At 41.4% G+C, this 18,394-nt stretch overlaps 1 protein-coding gene across 1 annotated transcript; it reads left to right on the top strand.

Moving 5' to 3' along the window:
• Positions 1 to 612: 612 nt before the first annotated feature.
• LOC129174144 (TLC domain-containing protein 4-B-like) lies at positions 613 to 17,006 on the top strand. Its single transcript, XM_054765796.1, has 7 exons — positions 613 to 1,974; positions 5,982 to 6,151; positions 6,681 to 6,770; positions 9,470 to 9,528; positions 9,641 to 9,735; positions 13,983 to 14,056; positions 14,365 to 17,006. Exons 2-7 carry the CDS (start codon positions 5,997 to 5,999, stop codon positions 14,684 to 14,686), a joined length of 795 nt encoding a protein of 264 aa, XP_054621771.1. The 5' UTR covers positions 613 to 1,974; positions 5,982 to 5,996; the 3' UTR covers positions 14,687 to 17,006.
• Positions 17,007 to 18,394: the final 1,388 nt, after the last annotated feature.

Genomic DNA, 18,394 nt, shown 5'->3' with positions numbered 1-18,394 from the left:
ACCACCGGGTGGTCAATCTGGGTACTGCAATCCGGTCTCAACTGGTTTAAAAATGACATTAAAAGGAACAAGTGATACAATCGGAATAAGTTGTTAATAACTAGAAATAAACAAGTTAGAATAAGCGGAGATCTTAAATAAGACAAATCAAAAACATTGAGGATAAATATTTAAGTACTAGAGTGAACATTTTAACTGAATGACACAATAGTAAGCAAGCAATCATTTATTGTGATGATAAATGAATGTTTCTTAATACTGTTGGCATACGGTTGTTATTGTTCCAAGCTGCTTCAAGTCTTTGTGGTCTTTAATTTCCATCGTAATTGAGATGATGTCATGTTCAAGTATCCGGTTCCTTGTCTTTGACAAGAAGTAATTCGGCGTCCTCCGTTGCTCCATTTGACGAATATTTTGCTGCTGGCGCTCCAAGTGCCTTTAATTTCCTCCTGCTTCCTTAAACCACTTGCGTTTTGTCAGATGCTCACTGATGTAGACAGTTAGTTCCTTTTCAGAATGCTTTTGCTGACACCGGTGGCCTGTGTATAATCATAGCCCACCGCACTGTTGATTACCACAAGTCCCAGAATGCATTGCAACAGCCGGAGGCCATCACTTCACTGTTCCCCGCTTCTCTGCTGGCAGTACAGTTACTGATTGGTAAGACTTCATGTACCTGTTTTGAATCATATTTAAGTAGCCGATAAATATTAGTGGTTTATTTGTTGTGTTTTGAAGAAAAGTTAGGAGTATCGTTGTTGTCTAAATTGTGTTGCTAGTTCGTTGTCCTCACATGGCCAATCCCGGAAGTCCCCATGCGTGAGCCATGAGTATGACAGCCTTTGAGGGTCAAAATGTGTAACAGTTAAAAGGGGCAGTTCGGATTTTTTTTAGATGAAATTGTATGACATCTCGGTCTGATTTTTTTTTTTTTTTTAGGAGGCATTTTTGTGATGCAAATGTATTACTCTTTTGAACGCATATTGTTTTGGGAAGCCAAACGCTTCACATAAATGGCCCCAGCAACTAAGCGGAACTACATTCCTCGTCACGGATCTCCGACCAGAACTGGACTCACGGGTCCAATTGGTGGGGCAAGTCACCGTTGGTGTAGTACAGTACACTGCTGATGGGGATGTCATACAACTCGATGTCAAAAACTCTGTAAAAGTAGTAGAGCACCGTTATGGAGAAGATGTTTGAGTAGCATTTTACATTACGTCCTGAAAAAGCAGCGTGTCGTATTTGACATATTGACCAAATTGTTTGCAGTGGGTCAGGCCTTGAATATAACTGTGATGTTGTTATATAAGGGATCTTTGAGTACTGTCAATATAATTCTTCTGTTTTAATTTAAGATTTATTTTTGACTCCGTTTTGGTGAGGCAGAAATGTGAAGTTGTGGCAGAGCCTTGCACTGACATTATAGTGAAGGGCCCTGAGTTAGTGAGGGAGCAGATGTCAGTACTGTAATGAGTAATATTAAGTATGTATATGAATTAATCTAGGTAGAGTTGTGTTTCTCTGACATTAAGTGTTTCATATTGAGAGCAGTGGGTCATGTGTTGGTGGAACTCAACAGGCGGTGTCTATAAATAGTGATGTTTCTGCATGTGTGTGGCTTTAAGGACGCTGCTGTAACTTGAGCCCTATGGAGCATAGGGAAGGGGGCGGGGTCTATACGTAAGAATACACCAATCACAACACCCCCCGAAAAAAATAATAATTCCTGGAACCTCTGCAAACGTACGGGTTATCCATCAACACCGTTTGTGGATAAACATAGCCAGTCTCCCACGGACGGGGAGCTGCAGGCCCGCCTCTGTTAGCGAGTGTGTTGTTTATCTAGCATGGACCGACATGATGGCCGTGGATGTGTCACGGAGCATGCACCTCTGCAGCCATCCCTGGCAGCCTTAAGAAGAAGCCGAGGGAGCCCCAAGCAAGGCAGGGCGTCTTCATGAAAGTCGTAAGGTGAGTACGTTTTCTCTTCTACCTCAATGGTGGTGCACACACCTTGGCGATGCTGCGTGATGTGGCCTTGTTTTCTCGGGAAAAAAGTGAAAGCAGCCTCGCTACATGGGAGACATGGCTGCATGGTTGGAGGAATTCCACGTACGAAGGCGAAGTTATATTTGTGGGGCCCCTCAACACGTCTTACGCAAGCGCCTTTTTAGCCCCACAAACAATCCCAACAGTCCCAATACATCCTCTTCATGCTGCCTATAGCTACTCATGCCAAATATCGTCCGTTTGTATACATTCAGCAGCCACAACTTTAGGTACGCATGCACAATCTAACGGGATCCGGTGTAAACTGTTTCAAATAGGGTGTTGTTTTCGCGTCTTCATTACAGTATAAAGCAAACCACTGCTAATTCAACAATAATAAACACTGGAAACGTGTATTGGATCTCATTAACTTGTACTGCTTGAACTGTATGTGTTTATAAGATGTTAAGCAGGGAAGGGCGTGATGGTCAATTAATTAACAGTCCCAAACGATGTAAATTTATATTGGCAGTATTATTCTGCTTAACACTGGCAGTGAAACAGGGGTTCAGAACATTCAGTGACAGATTTTCCCATCTTGTTGAAGCTAATCTTAAAAATAATAGCTGGGCATGGTAATCACTTAATTGATTGTCAAAACTGTTTTTGCATTGATAATGGCAGTGGAAGAGGAGTTCAGAACATTCAGTGATAGATTTTCCTATCTTGTCAAAACTAATAGTAAAAAGTAACAATAAATGGGCATGATAATCAAGCAATTGACAATTAAAACTGTTTGGAATTGATACTGGCAGCATTATTTTGCTCAATACTGGCAGTGAAACAGGAGTTCAGAACATTCAGTGATAGATTTTCCCATCTTGTCGAAACTAATAGTAAAAAGTAACAATCGATGAACATGATAATCAATTAATTGTTGGTTAAAACTGCCAAATTGATACTGGCAACATTATTCTGCTCAATACTGGCAGTGAAATAGGAGTTCAGAACATTCAGTGAGAGATTTTCCCATCTTGTTGAAACTAATAGTGGAAGATAACAAGAAATGGGCTTGATAATCAAGCAATTGATGGTGAAAACTGTGTGGAATCGATACTGGCAGCATTATCATGCTCAATACTGGCACTGAAACAGGAGTTCAGAACATACAGTGATTTTCCCCCCATCCTAATCAAAATAATATAAAAAGTAAACAATGAAACTTGTATGTAAAGACGTCCATAACACTATTATACTTTTATAACAACTGATTTTTTTTAAATGTCTCTGAGACATGACTATATAAGCACACAATGGTCTTTATTCATTCATTCATTTTCGATGCCGCTTATCCCAGCTGACTTTCGGCGAGAGTCCACCCTGGGCTGGTTGCCAGCCAATCGCAGGGCACATCGAGACAGACAACCATTCACACTCACATTCATACCATACCTATGGACCATTTAGAGTCTCCAATGAACTTAACTTGCATGTTTTTGGAGGAGAACATGGTGATTCAAATCTCCTGAGCGTGTGGCCAACATGCTAACCACCGTGCATCTTTTATAGCATTTAAACTGTTTAAAACCAAAGGGAGACACATCTTCCTCGAGTAAATGTGGTGTCATTGTGTAAAATGAGTGCGTTGGCATAAAACGGGGACAGGAAAACATGTTTGTATACCCGCAATGACGTTGTTTTATTATTTATCTTAGCCGTTTTACTGCTCGCAGGTTGATTGTCCACCTTTTTGTTTTTAATCTGCGTCTTCAAAGGTGACCACTTGCCCTTGGCAACATGATCCTTGCCAAGCATGTCGTGTGTGTGTGAGGACACCAAAAACAAACCTTTGCACCCTCCCTCAGTCCTTGAAAGCACGACTTAAGACGTTGTGTGTTGAAATCCCGAGGGTCTTATCCAAAGTATCGCTCTACCCATTAAGTAAAACTTCCACTGCCCACTACAGTAATGCATTACAGTTCAAGGAGAGTGTCTTTTTTTTTTTTTTATCTTGGCTTTCATTTAAGTTTGGCTTCAGGCTAAGTCAGGCCATAACAAACGAACAAAATCACCACTAGTGCCACCCCCAGGGAGTGTGTTTCCTGTGTATGGGTATGCTTTTGACATATGTACATAGAAACCCTTTTGCCCTTTTGATTGGATGCCAACATTCTTCCTTTACTGGCTGAGCCCAACCTGCCCAGTAAAACAGTACAGATAAGATCATATTTTTTCTTGAGATCACAAAAATCATTCGTGCTTTTGCAGGTCAGGTTTTATTGACACATCACAAAGCTATCAACTGTAAATGAGGTAAGTGCTTAACAGCCTTTGCAAAAGGGGGTGTGGTAAAAATCTGTGTTGACATACAATGTACTGGCTGGAGTCCAGCATACACAGAGACGCTTGTTTTGCAGAAATGGATCCAAATATAGGCACTGCGAATACATTTTTTTGGACCGTGGGAATCATGTGGTGCTTTGGAAGGTAACGGTACATGATGATGATGTTCTCTCAATGCTGGTAGCACTCATGCAGCCCCAGACACAATTATCGCTAGTGGATCCCGCTTATAACGACAGCATGTCGACGTGGACCAACTCATCACGTCCTCGTCCACCGTGTTCTGATTATTCAAAACGTGCCTGCTAAAGCTGGAACAGCAGGCAGGTTCAAATGATCTCACAACAGGGACGATAATCTCTAACAAAGATTCCTAATGGGCTACTGTTGCGGCCGTAACCCGCGCCAAGCTAAAACTCAACTCTGACATCACTTCCTGTCCGCCCACCACTAAGCTCCCCTTTATAGCAAGACACACGAGCACCAGTTTTATTTCTCTTACATGGCTTCTTTACAAAAGTAAATGTCGACTATATTGGGTAATACTCGTGTAAAGGTGACTATAGGGGTGTTATTTCATGTCTACAGGGCTCTAATAATGAAGAAGGTCGTAAACAGGTTGTCTATGCTCTTAACTACAAAAATATCCCATTATATATAAGGAATCCTACTTTGCAGAAATTCACTTATCACTGGCTGGAACCAATTAAGCACAATAAACGAGGGATTGCTATAAGTCAGTTCGTTTAGATATATTTATTTATATATTTTCTTATGTGGCATGACGCTTGAAGATATCCCGGTGTGTAGAAACTTATCCAACAGTTGTATTTTAACACCGACACTTGACTTTTGTGTTCACAAATGAATGAAAATAGGACTGAAAATCACACGTGTGTTTAGTTAGTCAGTGGCGGCCACAGCAGCTACAATCTCCAAGCTAGATATAATTCAACAACACTGCTGTCTAAAATACCAAATTTCTCAATCCACACAGGTATCGTATAATTATAGTTGCACATTACTTACAGACATAGCCTCCAAGCAGAAGCTTATTATAAGTCGCACCGGACTGTAAGTCGTAGGACCAGCCAAACTATGAAAAAAAAGAAAGAAAAGTGAGTTATACCATACTAAAATACGGTAAATGGTTGACCTCTTTTTTTGACATAAACTTTGAGCCCCGAAAGGGTCATTTCTATGAAAAATCGCCTCATTTATGTCGGCGTGTTGTAGCATTGTTAAATTCATCATAACTACTGTCAGGTTACACAGCATTAAAACCTGCACACAGTGACTTCCTGTTCAGGCCAAAGTAAGTGAAGCAGGTTCCACTGTGGAGAGGGCAAAGCTTGGGTGTGTCCAATATTATTGTTTTTAAGACCTCGGTGCACACGAGCTTCCGCCTGGAGATGCATCATTTTTTCCTGAGATTATTGCTCTGTGTTTTTCCCACAGCCGAGTCAGCAGAATAACACGTGAACAGCAGGTCCAAGTGGCGCTTTCACAACCCAGCAGACAATGTGTGAAGACAAGACAGGCTGTTCAGTTCCCACATTGTCCTGTCCTGTCCTGTCCTGTCCTGTCTATCTAATCTAGCCATCCTTACGTAGACGTGATAATCATGCTTCTTCTGGCTTCCGCAGTGGGCTCGGGTGGCCATGGACCCGTTCAGCCAGCTTATCCTCACCATCTCGGTGACAAGCTTCCTCACCTTCCAGTGGCTCTTCCACAAAGTCAGCCCCTGGGTGTCGGTGCACCTCAGCCCGGGCTTCCTGGGCCTCAGCGACAAGCAGAAGGTAGAATGGAACTCGAGGTAAGCGGCAAAAGTGAACCATAACGTTCATTTAACAGCCAAATCTGCAGTGTCATGATTTCTTTGTGATTTAATAGCCAAATGAGTTGTCACCATCCTTTTATGGGAGCATTGCAGAGAGGAGCGCACGTCCGCGCTGTCATCTTGGAGCGCATAGGGAACGTCACAGAGCAGATTGGTCGGCAGATGAGATTTTTTTTGCCAACGTGCGTGACTCACTCGTTTTCATTTTCACTCATTCTCTCTTTATTGCTCACGAGAGCACTTGTGAAATTGAAATGGTGGCGTGGTTTATGAGGGGCAAATGGAATGTAATGAGTGCTGATGGATCCAGGCTACACTTTGCAGTCAGGATGTGGATGTGGCGCTCGGGCGTGCGGTACCACTCAACCAGACCACTTGCTCTGCATCTACATGTCTTCCTCTCAGGCAATCGGTTCACGTATTAGACCGAAGAAAAGCTTGAAGCCCAACAAGCGGCAACGGGGAAGACCAATAAATGTCACAGTCCGGATTGTTTCTTTTTCAGGACAGTGTCAACTCTTCACGCACTGTTGGTGGGAATCTTCTGTCTCTACATTTTGTTCTTTGACGATGCCGTCAATGAAGATCCAGTCTGGTGAGACGCTCTTTTACGTCCCATGTGTGTTGTTTTTAACCTTTTTGTACGGCACTTTCTTTTTCCAGAATGATTGACCACATCATGATATTTATTAACAAAACAAATACCAGTATATCGAGGAAAAGGCTTCTTGAGACGTCATCTGTACTTCTGTGAAGAAGGTGTCGGACGTTTCGCTCCTCATCCGAAGAGCTTCGTCAGCGAACTAATAAGTGCTGGTAGCTTAGGCCTTAAATACAGTAAGAGTGGGCGGAATTGGTGTGCCAACACCCTCCTCCTCCCTCCTCCTGTAGTCTTGCAAATGAGGTGAAGGCAGGGCCGAGCCAGAACAATAGATGCTAACAAGCCAGTATCAGAGTCGTTCATACCCTATTCAGGGAGCGACACTTCCCTTTTATCGGAGGTGTTAATAACAGGATAGGATTATACCACGACTCCGCCCAGGCTTAGTGTAACGTACCAATAGGAGGAGGGTGTTGGCACACCAATTCCGCCCACTCTTACTGTATTTAAGGCCTAAGCTACCAGCACTTATTAGTTCGCTGACGAAGCTCTTCAGATGAGGAGCGAAACGTCCGACACCTTCTTCACAGAAGTACAGAAGCCTTTTCCTCGATGGACAACTCCTGTACGACTGAGAGCCTACACAGACGAAATACCAGTATAATGTACTATATGGAGCCTCTGATCAAATTGACACCTTATGCCAATTAATTGATCAAATTAATGAACGTCCGACTCCCACCTCAAGTATATGACCCTTGGGGGGGAGAAAAAATAAGAGGTTGTACCGCTAATGACTGTAAATACAGTGTTGGGGGGGGGAAAAGTGCCCCCTTCCTGATTTATTTTTTTGCATGTTTGTCACCCTTCCACTTAAATGTTTCAAACAAATTGAAATTTTAGTCAATGACAACACAACTGAACACAAAATGGAGTTTTTAAATGTAACTTTTTATTATTAAGGGGAAAATAATAAATTTGGGACTCCAGCAAAGCACAGTGAGAGCCATTAACCTATTAACTAACTATTTTCACATGTTTACACTTATTTATTACAACTACAGATGCTCGATTTTGGCTTCATTACCGATCCCGATGACCTCAAATTCTTACCTCAAACTATTAATGTCGTGCAGTGAACACATTATGTTTCTACTACTGTGCTCCCACTGGATGTATTTCACTGTTTCAATGTTTGTGAAAAATAGGAGAAATACTGCAATATGCAATAGAAGTTAGAGAAAAAGTGCCAAAACGCTGTGTGTGACTCCTGAGATGTGATATTAGATTAGAAGATGTCTTACGGTACTCCCCCCTCGCATAACCGGCACTTCATGTCCTGTTCCGCATGACAGGTTGGACTTTAGTTGTGGTTTTGGTTTGGTAACTGTTTGGCACGACGTGCAGTTGCTTTGCAGGCGTTTGCAAGCGCGTGCAGCAGGACCTTTTTCTCTTGGTAGTCAACGCTGCTGTTAAAGTGGAGCCGCCCTACCCGAAAAGGGCAAAACATAACACTTCACAGTCATTGCAAATTGCGTATTTGCCTTCTGAAGGCGAAATTTTGAAGTAATGCTACACCGCGGACATACTGATGTGCTGTGTGGAGCACGGGACAGTTTGACGAGGTCTCACTCGTGCGTTGAAATCAATATCATCGATGTGATCCTATATCTCATTTTTATGCCAATGCTGGCCGATAATATCAGACGTCCTTAATTAAAACTACAGTCGTCCTCCACCTTGTGCCTTGAATTTCTCAGCTTCACTCTGTTGCGTTTTTTCTAAAATATATTGATGAATAAATCAGTGCTGTTTCGTGGTGGACTACGGCCTATTAGTCAGAAAATATTAATATTTAAGCAAATGTTATGTATTTCTGGCCTAAATTAAGCATGTTCAAGCATAAAAATGGCTAAATAAACAAAAATACAAATATAAGGCATTCAGAGGATGCATTTATATGCATGTTGTTGATATGTAGTATTCAACTTTGGCCACTGGGTGTCAGTAATGTTACATTGATGAGACAATAGCCACCGCAGGAAGTACTCTGTGATAATTTGACTCCCGATGCTAACGTATGAGCCAACATTATGTCTTATTTATGTCTCAAATGGCTTATTTTTTATTATTATATTTTCTACTATATCGGGTAATATGAGTGTAAAGGTGACTACAGGGTTTTATTTCATGCCTAGAGGGCTCTAATAATGTTAAAACCCATATTTAGAAGGTCGTAAACTGGATTTCTATGCTGTAAATACAAAAATATTCTGTTTATAAATATAGAATCCTGTGGTTTGGGTAGCGACCAAAAGGACAAGTGGCCGAAATGAGTTTTCTCCGTAGGGTGGCTGGGTTCTCCCTTAGAGATAAGGTGAGAAGCACTGTCATCCGGGAGAAACTTTTTTTGTTATCTTTTATTATTTTTCACTGGGAGACGTAACGTGGACTTCCTGCCTGTCACCATATATGGTTAATTGTCTTAACGAGATCCCTCCCTATTAGGCCGGGTTTGGACTTCAGCTTAAGGAACTTTGTAGAAAACCCGGTCGAAGCGGAGAGAAAAAGCATCTTTGGAGGACGCTACCTACCGTACATGGACATAATAATATAATAATATAATAAAGAGGGTAGTGACATGTTCAGGTGCAGTATAACCTATACTGTGCATGGTTGTGTTTGTCCAACAGGGGAGATCCTACTCTGGTGAAGACTAATGTTGCCATCACAACAGGCTACCTCATATCTGGTACGTCAAACACCACATGTAACGATTGGAATGAAACACACAGGCTTCATTTTTTTATGTGCCGCCCTTCTCTCCTTTTTTTTTTTTGTTTTGTTTTGTTTCTGTTTTCCAGATCTGCTGCTAATGTTTTACTATTGGAAGGCGATAGGGGACAAGTTTTTTGTAGTACACCATCTGGCAGCGTTGTATGCTTACTACTATGTACTGGTGAGTGCCCTATTGTCCAATAGCAGAACGTGCAGGCAAGATGGGAAGGAGACGACCATCAAGAGTGAACAGCGGTGTCCTATTTTTGTAGGATAATAGGCAAATAATTGTTTTTGATCAGTACAAGGCTAAGTCAGTATGGTGCCCATTTGTGTCCGTTCAGGACCAATTCAGTTAAAATGACTGGGACGTATTTCCAGGTCTATTATAGGAAAATGTATGTACAAAAGCGGTGGAAACACGCTGTGGCTGTTTTGGTGGACTGCACCCAAACTCTAGTGAATCAAACCGCACTGTAGCCATCGTAGCCTGAAAAGGTGCAGTCATCCATCCGTGCATTTAATGGCGGTAACTCAATTCTTTAAAAAAAATGTAAATTTTTAACGTACAACGTAATTTTTAACCCAGCCATTTTTCAAAAGACAACCCCTTCAGTACCGGCCATTTTAGATGATTTTGACCGATCTTTCAAGGCACACAATATTGTGTTCTACGTCTATGTAAACATGGAACCGACCGAAACAAAGATTAGACTCCCGTCTTTCGTCTTTTTCCATTCTTTAGTAATCACCACTAGAGCATACAGTAGGTACATTTCAGGAAAATATCAGTTCCCGGCCAGAAAAGGGAGAAAACCCGCTTTTTGTGACTGCATACAAGCAAAACACGCATAATTTTCACTTTGACACACATATTTTTTGCTTTTGTGACAGCTCAAATATCTAAACAACTATACCAACATAAACAACACAAAAAAGGGGATGTTTTACACCAAAATAACAATTTATTTACAAATATAACACCATGAACTATTTACAATTTTCGCATTCGGAACTGAACTATGTGTGTGCACGCTACCCTCCTCCACGCTCTCTCACTTCCTCCTTCCTGTCATGTGTGTTTTGTCCATATAACATCCCTGCCGAGCTCTTATCAAATGCACTTCTGCCACCTTGTGGCCGTTTTTAGGGCTTAAAAGTGCTCTGAAGTGAAATGCATTAGTGGAGAGTTGCATCATCACCTGCTTTTGCCTCTACGTTGTTGGGACCGAGCGTTCTAAAAACGCATACGTAAATACGTCCTGTCGGTATTGAATGAGTTAATAAGTCATTGATGTTTTGTGGGTTTGCTGTTTCGCCCTATGATTAGTCAAAAATCTGCATGTTTAAGCTAATTTTATGTATTTTGGGCCTAATTTAACCATTTCCAAGCATAAAAATGACAAAATTAACAGCAATATAACGAAGATATTCCGAAAACTGATTGAATGACACGTAGATATGTAGTATTCTACACTGGTCCTGGAAGTAAAAAAAAATAAAATAAAACAAACAAGGAACTCTCCCTATGCTTACATGCATGAGCCTATATCAAGGGTGTCCAAAGTGCAGCCCGGGGGCCATTTGTGGCCTGCAGCTTGTTTTTTATTAGCCCCGTGAAAGAAAAATTTTAAAAAAGTACTTAATTTTGCTCTCACCAAGTTAAACCAGGAAGGTAATGCACTTGCACAGGTAGTGATGAGTTACAAACAATAGTTTAATGACTTGATTTGTTGTTTTTTTTTAACATAAAAACGAGTTCAGGTTGTGAAGTAGTCGCAATATTTGGACATAATGTTACATTCTTCACCTCCTCATTGGTTGTTGTCACTCAGCAGGACCTTGAGTGCACCAAGCCTTTTAGGACACTTGCTGTTCACTCTTGGTTTACTCTCCAGATGGCCGGTTCTCTGCCGCATAATTATTCTTACAGAAATGACTGACTATGGTATTTTTTGCATGGAATGCTCAACAACGGTACTGGCTGTTGAACCTCCGTCCCTCCCTCGCTCTTTGCTTTCCCTTGACCTCTCCCCCCTGCCTATCTCTCTCTCCATGTTTTAGCATTAACACCTGCCATGCATGCCAACCGCCCCTCGCAGGGTTCCTGTTACAGTTGCATGTGAACGAACTGCGTTTAAGCGAACAACTGGCTGCGTATCTGCAACACCGTTTTGCCATCTGTTTTTGTGCCGGAGTCTACTTTTGCCCTCCCCTCACCTCTCTCTTTCTCTCACTCCCTCTCTTTTCCCCGAGATTTCCCTTTAAGGGGAAAACTGTCAGCGGCACTTGAATGCTAAAGCATCTTCTGACTCTGGCTGGCCCTTTTTTAAATGTGGAATGCAGCTGTATTCTTTGTTTTAACGGCTTTGCAGTGTGCATCGCTTTGCCTTCAGTCTGCAACACATTTAAATTCATTCCTATTGGGAGTAATTTCGAATTAAACTGTAGTAAATGTAGTGTGATGCACATAATAGTCCCATCTATTTGTTTTTGTTTACAACATGCAGTTTTAGGGGACGTGCTTGCGCAGGTTGTACAAGCATCCTCATTGAAGCTGCTCAACCGTTGTGATTCCATTTGTAGCCGCTTGGGGGCAGCAGAAACACGCTGTAAATTTAACGTCAACCTTCCTACGTTATGCAATTGCAATTAATTATATCCAATCATATTCATTTGTACGCGCCGTAAGCACCTGTATGAAAAGAGGCCATCCATACTGTCACTGGACACTCATGACTGTAATGTGAAGTTAAAAAATAAAAAAAAAACACAATGAAACCTCGCAGAAATAGCCGAAATGCCATTTTCATATGATCTAGTTGGGTCAGTTGTTGTCAAGGTTGTTTTTTTTGTTGTTTTTTTTAGTGTGTGTGTGTTTGTGTGAGTTTGCATCCCATACCATTCACCACTAATGAACGCAAAGAGTTGTTTAGCTGACGTCAATTTTGAAGTGTCAAAAGTTGAACTTGTTTGAGCTTGCTTTCATGATGTCTTGATGAGAAGAGTGAGTGTTTTTAACTTGCACACATCACAAATATTCATACATATATATGACCTCCGATGTGACTTTTAGATGCATGCTTAATTTCACAGTGTTGTCGCTTCATATTTGCTTCCTGTGTGTATTTTTCTTCCAGTCTGTCTGTCCGTCTCTGTTTTCTGCTCACGTTTAACGTTTTAATCGCCCCTTCTTCCAACCCGACATGCAAAAACCAAGTTGGCTGGTGTCAGCACACTTCATGCAAAAACTACCAAAAAGGGTTACGTGTCATTTAGGGACTCAGAGGAGCCCTGTATTATTTTTTTTTTACTTTTAATTCCTGTCTTGTCTGCTGTTATTGCTGTTTGGTTGCACTGAGCAGATGTGATGCCCAGTTACAGTATGGACTTACCAGTTCCTAGAGGTACTAGCATTGGCATGCTAGGTGGAAAGTACACAGAATGTACACTGCAATGTTTAATATCCCTTAGTAAGTATCTTTTATTGAGCAGCTTTTATTACAGCCTTGCAGGTAAGTTTCCTTTTTAATATGGTGTTTAAAAGTCAGGCCACGAGTCAAATACAACCACAGGACACAACATTAGCTGCACATGCTAAATCTAATTAGATGAAATTGTCCTTCTCGTGTAGCTCAATAAAGTAAACAAAATATTAGAAACACATCCCAAATGAAGCAGTGTAATTGTACACCACTGCAAACTGTAACCACAATAATAAATATACAGTGTCATCCCAAAATGTGGACTTATATCGTTGTAATGTAACGGATGTAACGGAATTCTTGTTGTTTGTTTCACACGGACGTCTTGAAGTGACGGACCGGAGTTGAGAGTTGAGTCCTTGATAAATATAAATATCCCAGTAAGCAAGGATAATGATTTTTGTTTCTTTTGGTGTTACAAATGTGGACAGACAAGGTGTTTTACATGTTCGAAAACAAAACGTATTTGACCAGTGGCTTAACTTCAGCATCATAGCTTGCGTGTGTCCTTGATGCTATTTGTTTCCCTTAGATGAAGCGTTTTAATGGGTTTAGCTACTGTTAATTATTTAATGTGGGTGTATCACAGCTGTTGGGGATAAATATGTATACAAAAAAACGAGAAATCATCTTCATACTTGTTTGCTTTTCGTCTGCATGGCTTTGGATTTTCCCCTTCAAGCAGTGACTGACGTGTGTAAAAAGCCTGCAGCCTATTCATGATGTCACTTACTGTAGTTCAGTCTTCGCCCACTTGAGGGCAGCAGAAACAAGTTACACATTTTAACACAACACGACTTGCAGCTGTTGTCTGCTAAAAGATGACAGCTGTCAGAATATGGTGTTTGAATCTCATTTTTGTTTATTGTGATGCTCTTGTTTGTGTACCTTTTTACGTGTTTGTTGTTTCCCCCCCCCTCCTCCTCTGACATTCTTCTTGCAGGGCCAAGGCATGTTGCCTTATTTTGCTAACTTCCGTCTACTCGCCGAGTTTTCTACTCCATGCGTGAACCAGCGGTACGTACCACCATTTTCACCAGTAGGGGGCTTTAAAAATGATTTTGGTTTGTTTCCAAAACACCTGGAGTTATATTTAATGTATACATGACGACAAACTAGTAAAAATTGTTTTTCATACAACATTGTCAAAGGAAAAACCCTGCAAAAACCTGTACTATGCATGCCAGGCTAGTAGTTGGCGATGTCTCTTTGTAAAGAAACGTCTCATATTTCCTCAATTATCCGTCGAGTGCAAGGCATCTATTAGCGAGGAAACACAATTTGTGGAAATATAAATAATAATGTTGTCCGTGTTGTTGTTGCAGCTGGTTCTTTGAGGTTCTAGGCTACCCCAAGTCCTCTCGACCCAACATGGCGAACGGCGTGGCCATGGCCGTGGTGTTCTTCATGGTCCGCGTGGCCGTCATGCCCGTCTACTACGCTCGCATGTACGCCGTCTACGGCACCGAGGCCTACTACCTGGTGCCCTACGGCGGGCGCTCGGCGTGGATCTGCTCCAGCATCTGCTTGGACGTCATGAACGTCATGTGGATGCACAAGATCGCCCGCGGATGCTACAGGGTGCTGCGGTCGGCGCGCCGCAGCAAAGCCCCCGCGGCGCCCCTGGAGAACGGGAAGTCCGACTAAAGCGGGAGGGAGGACCCCTAACCTGTCAATGAAAGGGCGAATGTACTGCGGAGGAAACGTGTAAAGGTGGGAACAGTAACCGAAATATGATGGACCAACACGACTGGCCATCTTCAAGCCATGAAATGACCCCTGAGCAATACGCTTGTGTACATGGCCTAGCTTGTTTTTATTTTATTGACCACTTCGCTGGACAGTTGAGCCCAAACTGAAATAGTTTACCATCCTTGACACACACACACTGGTCAAACTAGACTACTGTCTGATGAAGAAGGAGTCCGTGCCGTGAATTCCTTGAAGAAGAAGACGACGAATGATTGAATCGCCGCCACAGTTCACAGCTAAACAGCCTTTCATTGGATTGAATGGGTGGCAGGGGGTCCAGGCCTGTTTTTAATACATAAAGGCTGCCGTTTTATTGTGGAAAAAGAAGAACGGAGTACCTTTTTAAAAAATGCTAAAAGGCAAACTTGAATGTTAACCTTGCGTTTGTACGCATAATCGGGCGGGATTTTACCATAAGGATTGGATTAGAACCAATATAATGACGACACTGTTCTATAGGTATTTAAAGCAAGATTTTTACTGTTTTTTTTTTTTTTTTTTTTTAATCCATTATGAGCAGGGGTGTCCAAATGGTTCTGAATGAGGGGTGCCAGTTTCGGTGTGATTTTGTCTATGAAACATGCGAAAACCAAGATATGCTAAGGTTCTCAAAACGTGCTCCGCGGTTTTCATTATTTAATTTGTTCCAAAAGATCCGACAACAACGGAAACATGTGAAATTCCCATTGGAAATAATGCATTGAACAAAAATTATGAACAAAAAAACACATTTATTGAGAATAATTCTAGTTTAAATTCAGAAAATGAGAAGTAATTACAACCTGTACATCCTGGAGAGATCCAATTCAATTGAGCCGGCACTTTTGGCCCCGTGGCGGGTTATTTTACAAAAAAAAATGCACTGACAGTGAGTCAGCAACACGTAGGGCAGGGGGTCTCAAACTCATGACTGAAAAAAAAAACAAAAAAGTGCCGCAAAGCATGCTGGGGAGCCAGAAATGACTTCAGCATGCCGTGCGACACTTCTTTTGTAGAACGTTGCTAAAGTTGCGTGTAATCTACCCGTTACCTCTTTTAGGACACCGTTTGTTGACGAGTTAGTGAAACGCGATTCCAGCTCAGCCTCAGCCAGACTCGCCTCCCGCGGCCCCCGGCTGAATTGCGTTTTAGACCCCCCCCCTCTGCTCTGGCACTGGATTTTGCGGAACGACACAGAACAGGGCAGACGGACGAGTAATGTACGAAAACAGAGGTTTTGAGTTTACCGCGTCAGAATTGTTTCTGCAAGTAACACCGCTTTGCTCCTCCCACCATTATTGAACACACATTGCATGGATTTATATTTAATGGAATCGGATTGTTGGCAGCCTAACCCTATATAATGCAGCGGGGCAACAAAAAATGACATCAGTGGCCCTCGAGCCTCACTTTGGACACCCCTGATTATGCTGGGGAAAAGAACTAACCGTGACTTTAAGGCACTTCCCTCCTGTGCTGATCTGCATGATGTTTATTTCTAAATGATTTAGTCATTAATGTGGAAAAAAAAAAAAAACAAGGACACAAACAGGGATTGATATATATATTTTTTAATTCATAGTGTTGCCTTTCTGAAATATTTTAATTGCACATTTTTTATTTCTCAGATGCCTGTCTCGTTTTATTTTTTTGGGCCTTTTCTGTTGAAATGTTAATAGCTTTGGTTTTTAAGTTGTTTTTTTTTTACAAAAACATGCAGTCTGTTTGTTTAACCTGCGCGTTATGTATGCTGTGTCTGTTATGTGTGAGAGGCACCATTTGGTCAGTATTTTATTGGATCTTGCAAGGGGAAATAGAGTATACTCGTCATCTTCATGCGCTTAACTGCATGTGATACTGCATGGAGATACACTGCATTCGACATTATCGTCGCCACAGCACATGCACACAATGTTTACTCTCGCGCTCACTGAGCAGACGTCGCGTGTCATATCCTGCACAGAAATACTTGAACGAATCAGCACAGTTTATGAGAACAACCCGGGCAGTTTGCAAATACCAACCGAACCCCTCTTTCCGGCATCGCGCGCATTTTTAAATGGTTACGAGTCGACGTCTGCGGCCCCTCAGCTGGTTGGACAGGACTGATGTGTTATGTAGAGGAGACATGGAGCGGTTATGTGACATTCTGTGAATGTGTGGGAGAATAACAGCAAATATGGATTGACCATGACACTTTTCTTTGTTCCTTATTAATAAATGCCAAATTAACTGATGTGCTGTGTCTCATTCTGGCTAAATATACGTGGGATGTAAGTTAACACACTTAAAAGTGATATCATTTGGAGTTAAGCCACAGTATTTTACCTTTTTCTTGCCGCAATTACCACTAGGTGACAGTATTGCTATGCAAACGCCTTCCTGTTCCTATTTTCCCGTTTTTTGTTTTTTTTAGCAATCCCTCTCTATCGCTGTTAATTGGTTACAGCCCTTATTTATAAATTGAATATTTTCATAGTTAGAGCATGGGAAACTCGCTTACAACCTTCTAAATAAAGTTTTGAAACATTATTGGAGCCCTCAAGACATGAAATAACACCCCTATAGTCACATTTACCCAACATAGTAGGCATAATAAAAGTAATTACGCCATTTAAGAAATTAATAAGACTCATGCTCGTGTGCTGGACAGGAAGTGACGTCCAGGGTTTAGCGTCGAGGTTACAGCCGCAAAGGTATCCCTTGTTAGAGATTAGTGTGCCTGTTGTGAGATCATTCTAACCTGCAATAAAAGCCCTGTTGTTCGGCTGATCAAGTCTGGTGCTTGTGTGTCTCCCCGAACGTTACAGTAAGATTACTGATGACTGTGTCTTTTGAATGGCATTTTATGCTTGAAAATGCTTAATTTAGGCATAAAAATGTATAAAATGTGCTTAAATATGAGTATATTTTTGAAAAACTGATAAGAGTGAAGTTGTGAAAAAAATATTTAAAGACACAGCTTTGCTAGTATCAACATTTCAGCTTACATTGTGCCTTTGTGCCCTGTTCTTCCCGTTTTTGCTGTTGTTTTTCTTTTTTACACGTTTTTATAGTTGAGCTATTATAGTTTTACATGTATAAAACAATTCAAAATGAACATAAATGATGAATGAAAGGGATACATGAATGTTTAAGGTTACTTTTACCTTCACTGAAGACGTGATTCTTGATGTAACTGTTCTTAAAGACAATGTGGCAGCGAGACGCCACCTTCTTGTTTTGCCATGAGTTATTTCTTGAATTCAGTCGTGTTTCTCACCTCAGTAACCCAAAGTGAAGCCAAAGTAAGTGCAAAGTGTCTGCATTTGATTAAAAAAAAAGGTGAGAAACACTATTAAATTCAAGATATGACTCAGGATGAAACAGGAAGATGTCTGTGTGCTGTCTTGCTGTCACATTGTGTCTTCAATAAAGGTAAAAGTAACCTTAAATGTTCATTTAGCCCTTTTGTTTGCCAATTCTATGCATGTAAAACTATGAAAACGTGTTTTGTGGTAACATTTTTGAGTCAACCACTGATGACATCATAGACGAGCGACGTAACATAGCTGACTTCCGGTTTCGGTTGCCATTTTTTTAACTAGCTAATAGGATGCTAACAAGAAAGGATGTTTTGTGATT

Source organism: Dunckerocampus dactyliophorus, chromosome 21, assembly GCF_027744805.1.
Source record: "Dunckerocampus dactyliophorus isolate RoL2022-P2 chromosome 21, RoL_Ddac_1.1, whole genome shotgun sequence".
Taxonomy (NCBI): Eukaryota; Metazoa; Chordata; class Actinopteri; order Syngnathiformes; family Syngnathidae; genus Dunckerocampus; species Dunckerocampus dactyliophorus.
This window is presented reverse-complemented; position numbering and strand designations above follow the sequence as displayed.